Source organism: Muntiacus reevesi, chromosome 15, assembly GCF_963930625.1.
Source record: "Muntiacus reevesi chromosome 15, mMunRee1.1, whole genome shotgun sequence".
NCBI lineage: Eukaryota > Metazoa > Chordata > Mammalia > Artiodactyla > Cervidae > Muntiacus > Muntiacus reevesi.
In genome coordinates, this window is record NC_089263.1 from 38,117,879 (window position 1) to 38,140,459 (window position 22,581).

General features: G+C 39.2%; 1 protein-coding gene across 2 annotated transcripts in view; it reads right to left on the bottom strand.

Annotated features, from left to right (window-relative positions):
- PRKD1 (protein kinase D1) overlaps window positions 1-21,194 on the bottom strand; it is a 335,480-nt gene extending 314,286 nt beyond the window's left edge. Inside the window, exon 1 of one of the 2 annotated variants that reach the window (XM_065906136.1) lies at window positions 20,675-21,194. In XM_065906136.1, coding sequence (XP_065762208.1) covers window positions 20,675-20,938 — 264 coding nt within the window. In that variant the 5' untranslated portion in view covers window positions 20,939-21,194. The remainder of the gene's footprint in view (window positions 1-20,674) is intronic. The other variant, XM_065906137.1, reaches the window with a different exon arrangement.
- Between the last annotated feature and the right edge of the window lie 1,387 nt (window positions 21,195-22,581).

Here is a 22,581-nt window from a genome sequence, read left to right on the forward strand (position 1 = left end):
TATATACACATTGTTGTTTGTTGTTGAGTCACTAAGTTTGGTCCACCTCTTCTGTGACCCTATGGACTGTAGCCCACCAGGCTTCTCATGGGATGTCCCAGGCAAGACTACTGGAGTGAGTTGCCATTTTCTTCTCCAGGGGATCTCCCAGACTCAGGTATCAAACCTGTATCTCTTGCATTGGTAGGTGGGTTCTTTACCACAGGAGCCACCTGAAAAGTCCATATATAAACATAGATAAATGTGTGTGTGTGTGTGTGTGTGTGTGTGTGTGTGTGTGTGTGTGTGTGTGTGTGTGTGTGTATCCATTCAGTTCAGTTTAGTTGCTCAATCGTGTCCAACCCTTTGCGACCCCATGGACTGCAGCATGTCAGGCTTTTCCTGTCCATCACCAACTCCCGGAGCTTGCTCAAACTCATGTTCGTTGAGTTGGTGATGCCATTCAACCATATCATCCCCTATCATCCCTTCTCCTCTTGCCTTCAACTTTTCCAACATCAGGGTCTTTTTTAATGAGCCAGTTCTTCTTATCAGGTGGCCAAAGTACTGGAGCTTCAGCTTCAACATCAGTCCTTCCAATGAATATTCAGGACTGATTTCCTTTAGGATGGACTGGTTGGATCTCCTTGTCGGCCAACGGACTATCAAGACTCTTCTCCAACACCACAGTTCAAAAGCATCAATTCTTTGACACTCAGCTTTCTTTACAGTCCAACTCTCACATCCTTACATGACTACTGAAAAACCCATAGCTTTGACTAGACGGACCTTTGTTGGCAAAATAAAGTCTCTGCTTTTTAATATGCTGTCTAGGTTGGTCATAACTTTCCTTCCAAGGAGCAAGCATCTTTTAATTTAATGGTTGCAGTCATCATCTGTAGTGATTTAGCAGCTCCCCAAAATAAAATCTGTCACTGTTTCCATTGTTTCCCCATCTATTTGCCATGAAGTAATGGGACCAGATGTCATGATCTTAGTTTTCTGGATGTTGAGTTTTAAGCAAATTTTTTCATCTCCTCTTTCACTTTCAAGAGGCTCTTTAGTTCTTCTTTGCTTTCTACCATAAGTGTGGTGTCATCTGCATATCTGAAGTTATTGATATTTCTCCCAGCAATCTTGATTCCAGCTTGTGCTTCATCCAGTCCCGTGTTTCTCATGATGTGTTCTGCATATAAGTTAAATAAGCAGGGTGACATTATACAGCCTTGACGTACTCCTTTCCCAATTGGGAACCTGTTCTCTTGTTTCATGTCCAGTTCTAACTATTGCTTCTTTTTTTCTTCTTCTTTTTTTTTCTTTTCTTTTTTTTTTATTTATTTTTATTAGTTGGAGGCTAATTACTTCACAATATTGCAGTGGGTTTTGTCATACATTGACATGAATCAGCCATGGATTTACATGTGTTCCCCATCCCAATCCCCCCTCCCACCTCCCTCTCCACCCGATTCCTCTGGGTCTTCCCAGTGCACCAGGCCCGAGCACTTGTCTCATGCATCCCACCTGGGCTGGTGATCTGTTTCACCATAGATAATATACATGTTTCGATGCTGTTCTCTCGAAACATCCCACCCTCGCCTTCTCCCACAGAATCCAAAAGTCTGTTCTGTACATCTGTGTCTCTTTTTCTGTTTTGCATATAGGGTTATCATTACCATCTTTCTAAATTCCATATATATGTGTTAGTATGCTGTAATGTTCTTTATCTTTCTGGCTTACTTCACTCTGTATAATGGGCTCCAGTTTCATCCATCTCATTAGAACTGATTCAAATGAATTCTTTTTAACGGCTGAGTAATATTCCATGGTGTATATGTACCACAGCTTCCTTATCCATTCATCTGCTGATGGGCATCTTAACTATTGCTTCTTGACCTGCACACAGATTTCTCAGGATCAGTTGGTCTGGTAATCCCATCTTTTTAATTTTATATATAATTTTCTTTTTAACAAATACATGTTCTACAGGTACAAATACACATGCATATATATAACTGTTTCTTTTAAGTCAATTATAAGCTTGGAAACATAATAAGCTAATTTAGAAAAGTTTTTGGGCACCTGTCCTTATGGCAATAATTAATTAAAAGGATCAGTCCCTAGTCTGGGTTCCTCATAATTTCAAATAATAAAACTTACCTATTTAGAAAAAATGTTTTCTTTGTATTTTCTGTAACAGGCATCTAGCTGATTCTAAAGTATTGTCAAATGATTATGAAACAACCATAAGAGGTGAGGTGTAACTCACTGTTTTTCCTGGCCTGGAAATGTTAAAGATGTTCTACAGATATAGTCTGGGTGTTAAAAGCACATGAACTTTGGAGCCTAGATGCCTAAATTTAAGTCCCAGCTCTGTCACTGCCTATGTAATGCTGGATGATTTTTCCAGTGACAGTTTCCTCACCTAAAAAAATGAGGGTAAATGTTGTTATCTATCTCTAGGGTAAACAAATAAGCTAATCCTTTAAAAGAGTGGTATAGTAATGGCTGACAAATGTTAGCTGTATCAGTGGTAATATTCACAATAATAGTAACAATTGCTAATATTATTTTAACTGTTCTATCAGAAGTTGATTCCTACTGATGTTTATACCAGTAGTCCCTTACTGGGCAGGTTTTGACAGAGCTTAAAGGATTTGGGGTACAAGCTGAGTTCAAAAGAATCAAATCACAACTGATTCTTATTCATGGATTCAAACTTAAGGTAAGATTAATAAAAACTAAAATTTGATATTATTCCAAGTTTAAAGAGGGGGTACGAAAATAGGATCTAACTCCTGACTGCCCCTAATATAAAATCAGAAGCCTAAAATAATCAGAATTAGATTTTTTATTAAATTATTTTAATTAGAGGTTAATTACTTTACAGTATTGTGGTGGTTTTTGCCATACATCAACATGAATCAGCCACGGGTGTCCATGTGTCCCCATCCTGAACCCCCCCCACCTCCCTCCCCACCCCATCCCTCTGGGTTGTCCCACGGCACTGGCTTTGAGCGCCCTGCTTCATGCATCGAACTTGCACTGGCCATCTATTTTACATACGGTGATATACATGTTTCAATGCTATTCTCTCAAATCACCCCATCCTTGCCTTCTCCCACAGAGTCCAAAAGTCTGTTCTTTACATCTGTGTCTCTTTTGCTGTCTTGCATGTAGGGTCATCATTACCATCTTTCTAAATTCCAAATACATGCGTTAATATACTGTATTGGTATTTCTCTTTCTGACTTACTTCACTCTGTATAACAGGCTCCAGTTTCATCCATCTCATTAGAACTGACTCAAATGCGTTCTTTTTATTGCTGAGTAACATTTCATTGTGTATATGTACCACAACTTTCTTATCCATTCATCTGCCAATGTACACTGGTTGCTTCCATGTCCTGGCTATTTTAAACAGTGCTGCGATGAACGCTAGGGTACATGTGTCTCTTTCAGTTCTTGTTTCCTCAGTGTGTATGCCCAGCAGTGGGATTGCTGGGTCATATGGCAGTTCTATTTCCAGTTTTTTAAGGAATCTCCACACTGTTATCCATAGTGGCTGTACTAGTTTGCATTCCCAGCAACAGTGTAAGAGGGTTCCGTTTTCCCCACACCCTCTCCAGCATTTATTGTTTGTAGACTTTTTGATAGTAGCCATTCTGATCAGCGTGAGATGGTACCTCATTGTGGTTTTGATTGCATTTCTCTGATGAGTGATGTTGAGCATTTTTTCAAGTGTTTGTTAGCCATCCGTATGTCTTCTGTGGAGAAATGCTGTTTAGTTTTTTGGCCCACTTTCTGAATGGGTCATTTATTTTTCTGGTATTGAGCTGCATGAGCTGCTTGTATATTTTGGAGGTTAATTCTTTGCCAGTTGCTTTGGTTGCTATTATTTTCTCCCATTCTGAAGGCAGAATTAGATTTTTAAATGGAAATCAATTTAGACAAAAGGTAAATAAATCAATAGTTTGCGGAGAACACATGATACTTTTTTGAAGACAATTTAATCATACTCCAGGACTGCCAGATGGGTGATGTCGCCTCTTAAATTGATTTTCAATTGCACAGCACACTGGCTGTGTGAGATAAACCCTATCAGGTGAGAGAGCACACCTTCAAGGGAGTCAGAGAGAAAATTCTTGGAGGAGGAAAGCAGGAAGATCATACCACACTATCAGGAGTGTTGAAACTCAGCCTAATTCATGAAATGTAACCAAATTTCCCTCCAGGAACTCTAGTCTTCCATATCCTTGAACTACAAGGAATGAGGGGTGAGGGAGGAGGGTGACTTGGGTCACTAATCCAAAAATAAACAGAAAGGAAGGGTTTTTTTGTATATCAAGAGCTCGACACTTAAAATGCTGGATAAAAGATATACTTGATGACTTTAAATAACTATTTGCCAGTGGAAGAAAATTTCACTGTGAAAAATCGAAGTTGAGATAACTCCTGTACTCACCAACTATTTTGTTCTCTGTAAAATCTTGTCAGGAAAGGTGGGAACCATCTTTGCATAAGTAACCTAGAAGCATGATCATTTTAAACAGAAACACAGGTACACAATCGCTACTGTTTTGTCCTTAATAATAGATATAGGGATATTATCTCCCATAGCTTGGCACCAACAGCTGAAAGAAGCCCTCCCAGGAGAGACTATTGAGGTTATACAAACTTTTGGCTCACAGCATGCAACTCTTTTGCACAAATATGGTTGTTATGTATAATACTTGGGTGATCACAGATTCCACATCTGAGGACTGGATGTTATGTTAAAAAGCAACAGGATTCCAGAAAATCAAATATGATATCCACATAGAGGTGTTTAAGACTCTGGGGAAAATCAACTCAGATATTTAAGAACGTTCAAGAAGGCTTAAAACTGCATGAAAAAGTAAATCATGAAGGAAAAAGGATACAAACAGCAGGGCAGAAAATTTAAAACATGAGGAATAAATCTGGGTTGTGAAGAGCTAAAATTATGAAGAGAAAATAAAAAGAACTAAGAAAAGACAACCCCCCCATGAGATAAGAAGCAAACATATACACATATAGATGGATAGATATAGATATATAATTTAACACCTGCCTCTAGTACACAATAAATAAGCAACAAAGTATGAATAAAAGTGATTTTCAAAAACAAGCATTACTTTAAATCATTTTAAAAGCTAAAATCTGACTTAAGAAATATAAAACATAATTGTCACATAAATGTGACATAAAAAGATTTTAAAAAAATGAAAGTAGCTAAGGTTAAGAATTGGCAGGAAACAAAGAAAAGGTAAATGTTTTTCAACTGTAATTCTACTGACTTACATCAAAGCAGCCAAACTAGTGACTATTAACTATTTAAAAAGTTCCTTGCTGGAGACCACTCCTGAGTGTTCCCTGTCAGTCCATCTGAGTTTCTCAAGTTCACTCCATAAACCAGTGGGAAGCAAAAAAAAAAAAAAAAAAAAAAAGCAAAGGAACATTCAGCTAGCATTCGTTGAATCTGTGTATTTTTTGATTTACACCCACCCCCTACACACCCCCACCTCATCACACCACACTCCCCATCCTGGGCAAAGACATTATACTTTCCTCTCCTACCGCTATCTTTTGTATGTCAGACTTTTTATTATTTCCATAATTATGTTCTTAAAATCTACAGGTAAATGAGGCTGAGATATGACAAGTAAAACACTAAGTGTCTTTCATAACACTTCAACTAGGTACCCACTAACAACCACAAAAGACTCCTTTCTGTTCCAAAGACTCAATTCAATTCAACAAACATTTATCATAAAGTGTTTTCAGGAAGGGAGGCTTTCACTGGCTTCAAATCCTTGGCCCAGCCGGTTAGATGAAGGAATACCAACTGCTCAGAAAAGATTCGGATCCCAGAGTTTTGTGTTTATTCACTTGTCTCCTCAAATAACAGTCCAACTTTCTTCTGAAGTACATCTTATATCCCAAAACACTTCTAATTCAGTTTAAAAAACAATTATTTGAATAATAATTATGGATCAAAGGAAGAAATGAGGATTTCCTAGAAAGCAAATAGCCCAGCTATAACTAAAGACTTAATTAGCATACAGCCTGACCACACACAGTTCTCCTTCTAGAAACTTTACCATAATGGGATAAATCATTAGTTTAAATCACTCAGTGCCACACACTGTTCTAGATTTCTGGGATATAACAGTAGAAAATCAGGCAAAGATGGTTGCCTGTTACATTCTCATGTGATTTTCTCAATCTTATTCAATTTACTAAATAAAGATTTCCCTGAGCCTTTGTGTGTAAATCAAAGTTTTATCAATCAAAAGATATTTTAAACTATCAAAGACAGCTCTACAGTATTGAATAAACAATGCAAATGTTTCTTTTGCAAAAGAAAGGACTTTTGGAGAAAATGGACATGTCAAAGATGACTTCACATTTATGTCTTTAAGAATCTCTTTTTGTAATTCAGGTATCTAAAGAACATTAAAGAGAACGGTAATAGCAAGCAAGGGTGAAATTTTAAGAAATCATCCTATGAAATTTTCCTAAATATTTATAGGAATGTCAAACTACTTTTTAAAAGATTAAAATGAATTTAGATATATAGAGAAAATAACAGGCCAGTTGTTATAAAAGAAAGCTGGAAAATGGAAAGTGTTGTTTCCTTTTCAGTTTTATTATTTGCCCATTGTGAATCTGCTAGATATATTCCATACAGTCTACCCAATGATGGATTTAAGCACTGGCTAGTAAATGTAACAGTTTATTCTGAATCTCTTTGCTCTTTTAAAACAGAGCAAAAGCTCCAAACCATAAGTATTTCTAATTTTCAAATTGAAGAAAACAAAGAACCACTATAATTCTAAAATAAAAACTATAAATACTAATGTTAGCAATATTAACAGACAATACTAAAATATTAAAGACAATATTAATCTCAGGAATTTTAACAGACAAGTTCAAACATAAATGTTATATATGTAACTGGGGAAAAGTCTACCATACTATATGCATAAAGACATTAAAAAAAAAGTGATACAATCTTAAATATCCAAGAACAGTTGACAAGTTAAACACATTGTGTCAAATCCACATACAAATTGTATTCAGATATTCAGATATTAGATATTGGTGCCCTAGAGTGTTTTTTTATTTATAAGGAAAGATACCAAGTTAGAAGAATCATCTTATGAGTTGTGACTAGGTGGTCAGGAAAAGCCCTGAGAGAGGGCCAGCGTTTAGTCACACATTTAATATCCCTAAGAAGTATTTTCTTAAGAACCTTAAAAATGTTTAAGTATGAAAAAGCAGTTATCCTATCAGGTTCAAAATTCTTTAGTGTAGATAGAAAGGGGGTTCATTTATCTTAGGAGCTAAAATAATTAAAAATCCAATCAAATGATCAATCTGGGTAGGAACTAGAGGCTTTTCAGCACACAGAAGTAATATATAAATTGGATCCAGGGATTTGGGGGACACGATTACCTCCTGAAATAATGGAACTGAAACAAGATTCCATGGAACTGACCTAAACTTAACAAGAATCCACTTTCTGTCCCAGCTAAAAGCACCAGCATTTATGCAAACTTAACTAAAAGGAGAAGACAACTATAGAATTTACATGGAGAGGGAACTCCACAAACTATGTGAAATCACATAGTTATTTCACAGGTAGAAAAAGATCTTTCAAAATGGAAATATTTGTAATTAAATAGAGGAAAGATTAAGAGGCAAAAACATCATATTAATGCTTTTATTAATACTTTCACTTATATATTATGTAAATATAATTAGGCAATTAATTTTAATTTTGGCTTATGTATATGGCAACAGAACACTTAAGAACTTAAATTTTACCATATTTGTGTATTTATAAGTTTCATTTATCAAATGTATAAAAATTACTTAAGAAGATATAAAGGTTTATCAGGCAGGTGATTGCAGTATTTAAAGGAAATCAAATACATTAAAATGTTTGAAAGTATCTAAATAATTGGATTTGCAAAGGATATTAATTCTTCAAAGATTCTTATATGTGATTGTCTCCTAGAGTAAAAATTTTAAATATAAGTTGAACTAGAAAGATTAAGAGTAACATCTGAATCTATAACTTTAAAAACTTGAAAACTAAATTCTAAAACCAATGTAAATATCTGAATAGCCTTCACATAAAGATTATCCCCAAGGCGCTGAACATTTTATATTTAAAACTTGACATACAAAGTACCATATGAAAAGAGAAAAAAACAGTATGTGAGTTATGATGAGCATATTCATTTATAGAATGAGAACTCCCATTTTGTAATTTAGCTGAATTTCTCACCTTTTCGGCAGTTAATGTGGTATATTAGTATCCTGTTACTTCTGTAACAAACTACCACAAACTTAGCAACTTTGAAAAACACAAATTTATCCTCTCAGAGTTCTAGAGTCCAAAGTCAATCTCACAGAGTTAAAGTAAATGTGTGGTTCTTCCAGAGGTTCTAGGGGAGAATCATTTTTCCTGTCTTTTTCAGCTTCTAGCTTCAACTGTATGGCTTGGCTCAAGACCATTTTTTCAAATACCTCCCCTCCAGTCTCTGCTGTCCCATCTCTTCCTATTATTATGCTTGGTCTCCTCCTGTTTTCCCCTCAGAGGGACCCCAGCATTCCTTGGTTTCCAGCCATTTCCTCCACTTCCAAGTCAGCAACAGGGAATCCAGTCCTTCTTATGCTTGTAATCTTCCCTGCTCCTCAGCCTCATCCGCCTGACCTATCCTAGAAGATTCACCGCTTTTAAGGGTTTACACGATGGGACTGGCCACACACATACAATTCTTAGTATTACTTCAGAGAATCCAGGATACTCTCCTGACCTCAAGAGACTCAGCCACCATCTGTGAAGTCCCTTTTGCCGCATCATTTGCAGGTTCCAGGAATTAAGATGCGGACGTCTTTGAGGATCACTATTCAGCCATTATGTGTGGCACTTCTATAGTTTTCAAAATAAAAGAAAAACATAGGTTTCAAACTAAAAGAAAAACAAGTATTTAATTGAAGTATAAAATGATAATAGTTCATGTGTAGAAAATTCTGAACAGAAATGATCATACAAAATCAAATTTCTTTTCAAATGTTTTTAGACCCCATTTACTTGCATTATTTTCAACACTGTAATTTCTGAACCTAAAATTCTTACTATTACTTCAACAGTATAATCATCAATAGAAGTCAAGCATAGAGGACTAGGTATAACTCATATATTTGCTTCTTCTTCCAGGCTATGCCTGTGAATATCTTAAGAAAACATGAGCTACTACCTACACATTATTATCATGGGACAATATGATTTCCAAAAAATTATCTCCGTTATTTGCCCATTTGTTTTTTTAAATATAAGATGTCTTCTAAATAATCAAGGATATTGATGTGCAATTTCTCTCCTTCCTGCTAACCACATTATACTTTCTGCAGACTGGAGAATAAAAGATAGTACAACGTGAAACTATGATAATGTTATCCCTCTGCATGTAAGTCAGAGTATTCTGCCTTTGTGATGGTTGCCAAGGGTACTGGAGCTTCAAGGCAGGCCTTTCTGTTTACTTACTTGAATTAATAAGGGTAGCATGAATCACCAAAATAAGTAAAATTATCTGCTGTTTGAAACAAAAACACGTACATAAGTATCATGGCACCTTGATTTACACTGACTGGTTGGAAAAATAGAGTGCAAATTACTTTAGATACTATATTCAAAGTCAGATCTAATTAATTGGTTTATGAAATCAATTCTAAATACTGGCTATATCTTAAAGTTATATCAAAAAAGACATTTTTGATCAAAGGAGATAGTACTCTAATCAAAGTAAGGTTTTTGTTTTTAGCCCAAGAATCCATTAAGGATAGTTACTCAAAGTGACATAGTTAATACATATAATCTGAAGACTCCATGAAATAAATTCGACATGTAAGTTTTGCTTTTATCTTTAAATATACAAGGACATTTGGCCAAAAGGCAACACAGTGTCTGTCCTCAGTAAGGTTTTCTTTCTGTTTTTGTTTGTTCCTTGTTTTCAACTTAAAGCTCCACCGTTTTTATCAGTAAACACACAATTTATAAAGGATTTCCAGGACAACAGACACAACTGCCACTGTCCCAGGTAAGTGGGCATCTGGTCACTCTGTAACTCCACTCAATTAAATTAGTCCATTCTTATTGTATGATCACTGTTGCTCCATATTCTTCCCAGAGAATTGAATAAAAGCCAAGAACATGCAAGATCTAGTCTTTCATTCTCTGCAAATCTATGCAAGCTATTGGATTTCTTTAAATACTCTAAAAATCTACATCCCAGGTGAAAATAGGTACCACAGTAGCAGATGGAATTAGCATGTGTCAAAGGAAAGGGCACAGAACCTCCCTGTCAAGAAACTACTCTAAACCTAAGTAATTTTTTCTCAGCACTGATCATTGGTAGAGAAGGCATGAGCAATTCACTTTACCACTCCTTGAGCAGCAACTGAAGCTATATTCTCCTAATTCAAGATGGGTTATCTCAAGATAAGGCTTACAGGCACAGTACTGCACTAGGAAACATCTAGTAAATTCAGATTTCTATTACAGCCAGATAGGTCTTTGCTTTCATGTTAGCCAAGAGACTACCAGTGAGTAATGTCAAAAGAGAATTCTCTATGAAACTTGTCCATTATACTAAAGCTGCAAAGTTCCAAAGATATCAAAGACAGGCAATACTTCAGGTACATTTCCAACCAATCAGGACTGAATATAACTACTTTCCTATATGCTTCCCAACAGTCATTCAGGGCAGGAACCCTTAGGATAAAACTGAGTTATGTCATACTTTAAATCAAATCATGTCCACTTACACAAGCAATTACATTTCTGTAAAGCCTAAAGACAGTATAATTAGTCTGCACAGGAAGTGCTGGCCTTAGCCCTGTACACAAACAATGCAAACGAGCAATTCACAATCCAGACTGGTTAGCACTACTAAAGTGAAAAGGAAAACTTCCATGTGGCCTGCAATTGATTATGTATAAGTGAGAGTTTACCTTATGGTAAGCTAATTCATAAGTGACCAAAAATAAACAAATACATTAAATTAATAGAAAAGAGGAAACATACTTGCAAACCATAATCCTTAGCATATGCACACAGTCAATCCACATACTTCTCAAATGAAAAGCAACCACTGACAGGCACTTTTCTTAAGACTCTTAACTATTTTCTCAGAATCTTCTCACAATCAATGTCCTATTTACGAAGAAATGATTCATTGATTTTCATAAGTAGCTAAGATTCTTTACATCCACTAGTCTTGAGCCACACTTGACCAATACATATTCTTACCATAATCGCTTCTTCCAAAACACCTCCATGTCCACATTTCCTAGGAAGGAAGTGCTGTGAACCAACCCAGGAAATTTAATCACACAGGATAATTAACTTCTCTGGATAAACAACAGTGGTGTCTGGAAATTTATAAAGATGGGTGAGGATTGGCTATCCTTACATCTTCTTACCGGAGTACAATGAAAGCAAATACCAAACCAGATTCTGCTACGTAGATATTTATTTAAATAAATAAATAACAAGTAGATACACTGCAGTTTATATGTCTCTTCAAGGGTAATCCATGTTTCTAAAATATCACTACTTCAGGCAATCACGTATCTCTAAAGGCCCTAATATCTGCAATGACAGTCCGTATTTCATGTCCCTTATGGGTATCTTGCCACTGATAAGATGGGCGACATGCAGTGGTATCCCCCAAAGAGGTTAGAATCTCAGCTGACCTGACCACTAACTGGGATGTGAACCAAAATAAGGCAAGTCTTCCAGACTAAGAAATAATTTAAACTAATAGAAATAACATCACACTGTCAAAGCTGAAGTGTTTCTAAGTAGGGAGTTTAATGTAAGGGAGTTTAACATTCCCCTCCCTCTCAATTTGGTAATTTCAGACTCTGTGTATAAACCTATGGCCATTCCAGCTCTCCCTGTTCTTAAGACTACCTAGGTGAGAGGAATAAAGAATTGAGAGGCTTTGCTTTTCACTTAATAGTTACATGATGGGAGTAGTAAATGATTTAACCTCTCTGACCCTTATTCAGCTCCTTCAACCTTAAAATGGAGAGAAAATGACTATCACAAAGAGCTACTGTGAAAATCAGACACGACCAATGCCAAGGCGCTAAGATACAGACAGGCACGCGGAGTCCACGCCAGGAGGTGTGGCTCCTGGAGGCTCCTTTTGTGGGCCTTTGTTAGCAAGAGCAGAATCCTTCCTGAAACTCTCAGTCAAGTCCTCATGGAGTTGCTATTTGAACCCCTCATCTGTGACATTCTTAAAACTTCCCAAGAGGGCTATCTGCTTGTAAAAAGCCACTTCCATTCCTGCTGACTCAGTCCATAAGAGGTCAGAGCTGGGTCCTCACTCTCCTTTGCTGCCCTCAGGTACCACTAGTCTCAAAATCCCACGGGCCTCACTGATGGTAACCTACTCAAATCTACTCCATCACCCTGGATTCAGTGCCATCACCACAGCTTAACTCCCACCCTTTTCGTACCCAACCATTCCCTCAATTCCTTCCTGCTTTTAACAATGGTGAAAGCCACAGCGGCTTCTGGCTCATATTTCCATGATCATATTCGTATTTTTCATTCCTTGCATGACATGTATGCAAAAAAAAAACATCTCCTGACAATTATGGAGCAAAGAATTCAGACATTTTTGAAATTCTGCCTAAATACAAGCAGTAAATTCAACAAATTCCTCAACAATCAGTGACCTAGACAGACTAAAAGCCAATGAACCAGTGAAGCAATGAAAAGTACGTAACTTTTTTTTCCTTTTCACTAAAATAAGTTGAACAAAATCTGTGCATGATTGCATATTTAAAAATCTAATCTTCATATTTGCCAATATTGCTTAGCTGCTGTATCAACTATCTAGCTTTAGTCTAATAAAGCCTTTTTGAAACCTTGGAAGAAACTTCAATATAGGAAATTGTAAATTTGGACAGGCACAACTGTGTCTCAATGTGTAGTATTCTTATACCAATTCTCAACTTTTTAAGTATACAAATTGTAAGATATTCCAAAATGGCCACAGTGGCCATGTAATTAAAGGCTTTATTTATTTATCTCTTTTCCGTGAGACTAGAAAGACAGAATAAGAAACAGCATAATGTGGGTTTCTCTGCTGCCAAGTAACTTCAAGTGGTGCTGTCATTATTGGTTTTTAATGGGACAAAAATATTTGGTTGACAGTATCAGGGGAATTCCTGGGGGAAATTTCACATATTCTTATAGATGGAAAAGAACTTTTTTAGTATCTGTGAGCAAAACAACCATTTTCTCTGTATCTAAGTTCTATCAAAAGAAAGAAAAAATTGATGTACTTTTTCTTTTTGTTTTATGTTGTTCTAACATATTACAACCTCAAGGAAAGATTTAAGAAACTTAAATCTTATTTTCAAAACCTCTCTAGAATAATACTGGGGACATTAAAAGATGAGCACTATCTTTAAAAGCATCCTATATTTTTAACCTGTACTTCCACATTTGGGCTTAGATCTTACAGATGAACAGAGGTGACTATCAGAAGTCAAAAGCATTAGCTATTTCCAAAACACAAAAACAATGCAAACAAACATATTTTTAAAAAGAACCTTTCTTTATGTTATGATCAACTCCAATGGAACTGAATTTTACTCACTTCTAATCCAATCTGAGTCCAGTCCTGCTATCTTGATGATTATACTAGTCTCTCACTACAGCTTGAGAACTTATTAGGAAAAGGAGTACATCAAGATTGTATACTGTCACCCTGCTTATTTAACTTTTGTGCAGAGTACATCATGAGAAATGCTGGGCTGGAAGAAGCACAAGCTGTAATCAAGATTGCTGGGAGAAATATCAATAACCTCAGATATGCAGATGACACCAACCTTATGGCAGAAAGTAAAGAAGAACTAAAGAGCCTCTTGATGAAAGTGAAAGAGGAGAGTGAAAAAGTTTGCTTAAAACTCAACATTCAGAAAACTAAGATAACAAAATCGGGTCCCATCACTTCATGGCAAAGAGATGGGGAAACAGTGGAAACAGTGGCTGACTCTTTTGGTGGCTCCAAAATCACTGCAGATGGTGATTGCAGCCATAAAATTAAGATGCTTGACTACTTGGAAGGAAAGTTATGACCAACCTAGACGGCATATTAAAAAGCAGAGACCTTTGTCAACAAAGGTCTGTCTAGTCAAGGCTACGGTTTTTCCAGGAGTCATCTATGGATGTAAGAGTTGGACTACAAAGAAAGCTAAGCGTCAAAGAATTGATGCTTTTGAACTGTGGTGCTGGAGAAGATTCTTGAGAGTCCCTAGGACTGCAAGGAGATCCAACCAGTTCATCCTAAAGAAGATCAGTCCTGGGTGTTCATTGGAAGGACTGATGTTGAAGCTGAAACTCCAATCCTCTGGCCACCTGATGCGAAGAGCTGACTCATTTGAAAAGACGCTGCTGCTGGGAAAGATTGAGGGCAGGAGGAGAAGCGGACGAGAGAGGATAAGATGGTCAGATGGCATCACCAACATGAGTTTGGGTGAACTCAGGGAGTTGGTGATGAAAAGGGAGGCCTGGAGTGCTCCAGGTCATGGGGTCACAAAGAGTCGGACACGACTGAGCAACTGAACTGAACTGAGAACTTATTCAACGATTCTAGTGTAATACATACAAATATATAGCTTTCATATAATTACGCATTCCACTTTTTTTCTTCAAAGGATGAATGAATAATTACTGATTATTATTGTCTGAAGGTTTTATAATGGAGCATGAACTTCCATGAGTGGTAAGTAGCAGCTGGTGAAAAGATCTGGAAAAAGACTTGTGACTGGCTTAGCCAAATTTCTATCTTAACTGTTCCCCAGTAAAATCGCCTCTAGCCCCAGTCTAACACTTCTTCATGTGCACAACTATGTTATTATCAGCTGTTCGTCAGATGTAACAGTTTAGCAAACTAGCTCTAGATGCTAGCATGACAGCAAAATGTGATCTCTATAAGCCATTTCCAAGTGTGTTTCTCCTCACATCAATGATTAATTTGCAAAATAACTTTTTATTTGTCTTGAGGACCAGATCTGAGAATCATTATACTGTCAGATGTGGTACCATTACCCCTTTTATTTGGCTTTTTATCAAACGAGATATCATTGGAATCCCACTTGCAATTGAAAAGGAATTAAATCAACTTGTCAAAAAATAATAAAAAGCAATATAATGATCTTTATCAACATTTGTGTTTTTCATTTTATAATAATCAAATTGCTCCTTGATGAATTTTGAGAGGTTGAAAATTGAGAGGCAGTATCAAAAAGCAATTACTCCTAAGACTTGCCCTATTGTAGAGGCAAGGGAAAAAAATGTTACCTTGGCCTTACGGCCATATTGCTTTTTAATAAAATTTTAATTTTATATTGAGATAAGAATAAGACAACAGAGTATACATTTCTTTCGTTAATAAAACAGTATGCTAATCTATAAGCCCTCATATATCAGTAACATTATTTATTATTCACCTATATACCGGCAGTATATTTAATCCTCTACATATATTACCTTTACTCTTCAAAGTAATTTTAGATAAGTGACAACCATACATTTATAGGATTTTGATTTGTCTAGTAAGGTCATTAAAAGGCATCCATGAATAAATAGTGAAGACCTACATACAACCATCTCACAAATAGAGTAAAAATAATTGGCAAAATAAAGTTTCAAATCTCCCTTAATGGTTATGACAGGAGTCTGGTGTACAGAGCAACACATTCAGAGAGTATTAACAGTTTTCCAGCTCCACTTAACCTCCTCTCTCACATATATACAGACTATAGCTGTCTCAGAAAAGTCTTTCCAATTTATTTTAATCCTGGATCTAAAGATCTAAAGTAATTCATATATTTGTCAAAACAGCCAATTGTCCAATTCTCCCAGCCCAAAGTTTGGAAGGTTGACACAAATTATATTTCCTTGGGAAAGTGTTCAACAGTATACACTGATATGAAAAGGTTTTTAGTTCTGTGTATTGATAGAAAAAACATAAAGCAGAGTTTCTCTTTTGCATTATAAGGTATATAATGAGGCCTCAATTTTGCAGCCTATAATGCAAAGTACAAAACAATACTTTAATAAATGGTGGCTATACAGGGATAATTAGGCTTCCAAAATTATGTTTCAAAACACACTTAGATACTTAGACAATATACTACATATGTATATATTAGACATATATTACACAGGCATTACATATATATCAAAATATAATCCTATTATAAACTAAACTTGAAAATTTTAAATACAACGTATTAAAGCATTATATTACTTTAAGACTTACTTAATGAACTGACACATTCTATACTTCATCATTAAATCAGAAATAACAGAAATGATGACAATTGTAAGCTGTCAATGATGACAATGATGACAGTGTAAGTGATGACAAAGTAAATGATGACAATACAATGATGACAAATGTAAATTCTGAATAAAAATATACAAACCTACAACCCAAATATCTATTTGCTTAAAAGGATTTTGTTGGCCTATGTGTGCTGACCTGGTCAAACAGCTAGTCATTCCCAGTTTCTTCAATCTGTGTAGAAGTAGCATAGTTAAAATTAACAATAAAATTAAAGTGACATTATAAGTGTTAAGAAAACAATTTACAATTAAGAAAGCAAAACAACTATAAACAGAGCACAGCTGCTCTCAAACTAAGGCACTTAACCTTTGTTCTACCTTTAATGAGCTATCATCCCTAAAATTTCACTTCTTATTTCCTTGGTCAGATAAATGACTATGCAAAGTAAAAATATGCCAGGAACCTTAGAGATGCTATTACTTCATTTAAGTAAATTCAAAAGGGAAATATGAGTTGTCTATCTAATAAGATAACAGACAAAATGAATGAATAGTCCTATTAATTGCATTCCACATCCCTAAATTAATACTGTTTGTTTTTAAAAAGTGTGTGTGTGTGTGCACATAGACACACAGACAATATGTGAAACTAAAGTAATTCTTCCTTTGGAATACTGCTCCTTGTTTCAAAACAATTCCTTCTTAGTCTATATATTCAAGGTTCTTTTGATAGTAGAAAGTAACAGTGTTTCAAAGTGAAGTCAATTTCTGTAACTATTTTTTTACCCTCCAGAAAATAATAGTCATGAATACTATCTAACATGATATATATCTTCATATACAACCAGCCTTCAAGGTTACATGCTTGCAAAGTAAAGAAATAAGCACAATATAGAGACCTTAAACATATTTCCCCAAAAAGAAGGAGTTAATTCTATCTCTGTATTCATAAAGTGCTACATACCAATATGTATGTGATACTTTAGATATTTCACCTAAACTAAAATATTTTAAAAAATCAACTGAATCACTTTGCTGTACACCTGAAACACACTGTAAATTAACTATGCTCTAATATAATATAAAAATTATATTAAATATTAAAAAATACTTATTTTAAAAAATTCTTTAGCTATATAATTCAGTACATACTTAGGGTACATTTATCTTAAAATCAGAATATTTTTGCTCCATTACCATCAAAAATTTTCAAGCATAATCATCTATCTGCCACTTAGCAAACCTACATGATTAACGAAAAACTATAAATACTAAGTAATAGCAACAGTAATTTAAAATACTATTTCTCAGAGATGGACCTCTCTTATTTAGCTCATTTTCACAGTCGTTCATCCCACAGAAAATGTCCCATGAATGTTGCTGATAGAAACTGAACTGTCAGCTAATACTTCCAAAGATTTAAGATAGTCCAATCTCTGTTAGTATTTAAGAAACTCTCAAACCTATCACGTGAAAACCTTCTTAACATGTTACAACGCAATGAATGTGAAGGGCTCAGAAAATCTAGAGAAATCCATTCTACATAGTAAATTGTAAATGACTTCTAAATCCCAGCACTGTCCTAAAACATCCATTTCTCTCCCTTCCTATCTTCTTCTCTCCTGTCATCCTATCTCTGAGTTAGTATCTTGAGAAAGTAATTCAAGAGAATCTGAGATAAGGAACAAAGAAATTCTTCCCATTTCCTTGACTCCACACTGACCCCCTCCTCCATTTCTGCTGTCTCTGCTATCCTGTGATGGATACTCAGCCCTCTTAACCTTGAGGTATAATTGTATGTCAAGATAGATGACAGAAAACAGATAGATGAAAATTTTTCCTATCGAGTAAATACCTAATTACAGTATCCTGTATATAAACAACTCTCAAATCCACACACATCTCTCTAAATCTCTCTTTGCCACAACATCCCACTCCCACCCCCGGCCAAAAAAAAAAAAAAAAAAAAAAATGTGTAAGTGAGATCTTTATTTGGCTATCCCAAACAAACTCTCAAACTCTTAGAGACAGAAGAACTACTAGAATAAATAGAAAAGGAAGGGGTTCCCCTTGTAAATCAGTCACCAGGACTGGTGATTTCCCTTTGCCAGTGTTTCTCCAGGTCTCTCCCCCAGAGCTTTGGCTCAGGGTTCTATTAGCTCATGAACTCCAGTCTTCCTTCGGCCATAACATTTTTGGCCTTTTAAAACAAACTCCACACAGCAAATCCATCTTTCATCTGCCCTTGATTTGATGTCTCTATGCAAAAGATACAGAGACTCCTAGTAATTTGAGTTTATCTTAATTGAAAGGCCTTTTCATAATTTTCCTTTCTCTAAATATTCTAGTCACTATCCTCAGGTCCTCTATATTCCATAGGTGCTTTCTGCTGCTCTCCTGCACACGTATCATCCCCTCCACAAAGCATTCCTCTTGGTAGTTACAGAGATAAGAATTCACTCTTCATTCAATTTCTAGTCTCAAACCTCTTGAAACAGGCATATTTCTCCCCATTCTAAATTCCGTCAAGGTGTGGCTATACGCATGTATGTGTATGTGTGTGTGTGCGCGGGTGTGTGAGCAGGCACACCCTTCAAAACTGTTCAAAGATAGTCTGTCCATATTAATTTGACCCAATGAATATTATCTGTAACTCACTTGCTTTCAGCTAAAATTCTATACAATCACATTAGCTCTTTAAGAAACTTTATCTTAAGTTCTTTATGTGCTTATTCAGTATTGTCCTTTAATTGGAGTGGCTTGCATTCCAATGGAAATTGTTGTAGACTGCAACTTCCATTAAGGGAAGGCTTCCAGTGCCCAGGAGAAGGCTCCCGTTAACTTGCAATAGTATTGCAACTCCACAGTATTGGTGAGGAGAAGGCATAGGATATGACTTAAAACAGAGTTAGACAGTATCTGCCATTTACGTGGAAGATGCAAAAAACTGAGAGTCACACGTATTATAAAATGTCACCCGTTCAAAAAACAAAAACTCCTGACACTCACTGTTAACTTCGTCTGGCCTCCAGAACTTTTACAACTTTTAGACTAGTGATTTCTCCCTAGGGACTTTTCCTAATATTTCTGTGCTCAGTGCTACAATTCGCAACACACAGGTTTAGCAAATTCTGTTCCAAACAGTTTAAAGAAAGCGTTCATGATTATTCAAGGGACCTTTATAAGCAAGTACCAGTCAGTCCTTCAGGGCTGAAATTCAGCCCCTTTAGAGACCTCTGTCTCCACCCAGAAACCCCCACTGTTTACACTAAGAAGACTGGCGCCAGGGTCCCCTTCCCTTTTCACTCTTATCACCCCCTTCCATGCAACTCCCCTCTGGACCGCCACAGAAACAACCTGAAATTCAGAACCGCACTATAAACAGCGATGGGCGGGCTAGGTCTCCTCCCTGGGCGGCGTGGTCCAGGAGAATGGCGCTTTTTCCATTCTGCCTTTGGTGGCCGCTGTCCAAAGTCCCACAGCCTCAAAACTTAGGGGGCACAGCCAGCGTGGGGTGCTCCTGGACAGGACCCCCGCCCCATTCACATGCCTGTGCCCCGGCTTCAAAGCTCCACCATCAGTGCCCTGGGAATCAAAATCCAGAAGGCTGCAACTTTCAGATTTATCGTTGAAAAAATTGCGCCCATGTTCAGAGAGTTGGGAACAGACCCCAAGGAGGTGGGGAGCTGTGGTCTGGTCATTTGTTTTCACAGCTGGCCGAGTCAATCATTCTCTCTTAAAAGCTTATTTGACAGGTGAGAAATTCCTCCTCTCTAGATCATTCCAGGAACTCCTCAGCATCAATCTGAGCTGGGAGAGGGGCCTGAAGGGGAAGGGAGTGGTGCTGAAATCGTGCTGAGCGTGTCCCCGGGGAAACTCTAATGCAGGAAGGAGGATTTCGGCGCCAGGAATGAGCTGGTCCAGGGTCCAGAGCGAAGAGAGGGGAGAGCCGGGAAGTCTTTAGTGGGAGGGAGAGGTGCGACCAGCAAATAGAAGATACCTGGAAATGTCCTGAAAGGGATGGAATTGGGGGAGAAGGATGCAGACTGGAGAGAAATCGGAAACAGAAAGAGGTTGGGGCAAGGGGAGAACTCGACAACACGAAGGGCACAGCCTCGGATGCGGGCGTCCAACCTCGGCCGGTGTCGGACCCTTCCAGAGCGCCGGCTAGGCTGGCTGCCGGCCGAGCCCCCGGAGCCGGAAAGTTGGCGCGGCGAGGGGCGGCCGGAGGGCAGTGCCCCGAGTGCGGCGGGGAGGCGCCGGGCTCAGAGTCGCGCGGCGCCTTACCTTCTGGTCGACTATAGAGCAAGCCATCTCGCGGACGTGCGCCAGGCTGTAGTCCCCGGACGAGTCCTGCAGCAGCAGCACCGGCTCGCGGCTCAGGCCGATCTGCAGATGGAAGGAGATGCCCCCGGCCGGGGCCGCGACGGGAGTCAGGAACGGCGCGGGCCCCGGCCCGGACCCCGGGACCAGCGCGGCCGCCGCCGCCGCCGCTGCCGCCGCCACGGGCAGCAGCGGGCTGGGCGGCCGCAGGACCGGAGGGGCGCTCATCGCTCGGCCGGGCGCGCCGAGGGCCGCGGGGCCCGGCGGCTGAAAAGTTTTGCTGCAGCCGAGCCGGGAGCTTCTTTCTTCAAGAGTCGAGGCGGAAAATAAAAACTTTCCGGAAAAGTCCCCGCGCGGGGGGAAGGGCGAGGGGATGAGGATCGGGAGGGGAGGGGGTGGAGGGAAAATGGCCGAGGCGGGAGGGCTGCGCCGCCGGGAGCGCGGGCGGCGCGCGGGGGAGGCGCCGCCGCGCGGAGGAGCAGCAGCTGCGGCGCGCGCGGAGGGACGGGGCGGCGGGTCTGCGAGGCCGGGGCGCCGGGCGGGGGCGGGCGAGGGGGCGCGAGGGGCGGGGTAGGGGAGCGAGGGGCGGGCACTGCGGAGCCACCACCCGGCGGGCGCCGGAGCCGCAAGAGCCGCGGCCGCGCGGCCGCACTGGCCGCAGTGTGCCCGGTGGCCGCCCCCTCCGCCCGAGGTTCCCTGGGCCTGAGCCTCCCCTGGCCCGGGCAGGACTGGGCGGCAGGGCGTGGGGCCGCCTCCGCGAGCATGGTTCGACCCTGCCCTCCCTCCCTCCGGGACCCCGCTCTCTTCGCTGGCCGGGCTGCCCGACTGCGGACGGAGGGGACGGGGCGCCCTTCCTACAGCCCGCTGCCCGGGACTAGGAGCTTCACGGTCCCCACACTCCCCGCCACATCATCCAAATGTTCGAGGACGACGCACTTCTGCCCGTGAAGTGGCCTGTGCTTAACTCAAGAATGCCAAGCCCTGCGGTTCTCCGTGGGTCTTACCTTCGGAGGGAGGATGAAAATAGAGGGTCCTTGGAAACCCACTTAAATCCCGGGTCCTTCCAGGAACCCTTGGGTTCGTTGCCAAAGAGGGTGGGAAGCCAATCCACGGAATATATTTAACCTGTCTACTTTTTTTGACACTGACACACCCTGATACCCAAGCCCACACATTCCACCGCAGCTCCCAAGGCACCAGACATAAGTTGCTAAACTCAGACTAAGTTCTCTTTTGAAAGAGAAGGCATTCGTTGTCTACATTTTTAAAAAAGAGGAAGGTCTGATGCAGTCTCTGTCCCTTACCGTTATTCTTTGTGTCTGAAGCTTCTCCCCCCCTAAGTCCTCAGAATCCGTTCCTTCACTGTAAAGTCAGCTTTATACACAGCAGTGATGCTCCCAGCGCCGCTACCATGTAGGTTCGGCACCATCACAAGCACCACCATCCAGGTTGGGCACCATCGGCTTTAGTTTTGATAGTTGTTTCCCGTTGTTGCCTTTGTTGTTGTTTTGGCGGGGGTGGGGAGGTGGGAAGGGTGTTTGGAGATGAATTCCTATCTTCTCCCACCAGGGCATAGGTGCACAGGGCCTTTGAAAGGCCCTGCCACAATGATCTGCTGCCTGTCACCATCCTGGAATACTTAATGGTTTTTGTTTGTTTGTTTTTTCATTTTGCAGCGTGTTAGTCGCTCAGTGGTGTCCGAATCTTTGCAACCCCATGGACTGTAGCCTGCCAGTCTCCTCTATCCTTGGAATTCTCCAGGCAAGAATACTGGAGTGGGTAGTCATTCCCTTCTCCAGGGGATCGTCCCCACCCAGAGATCAAACCGAGGTCCCCTGCACTGCAGGCAAATTGTTTACCAGCGCGCCACT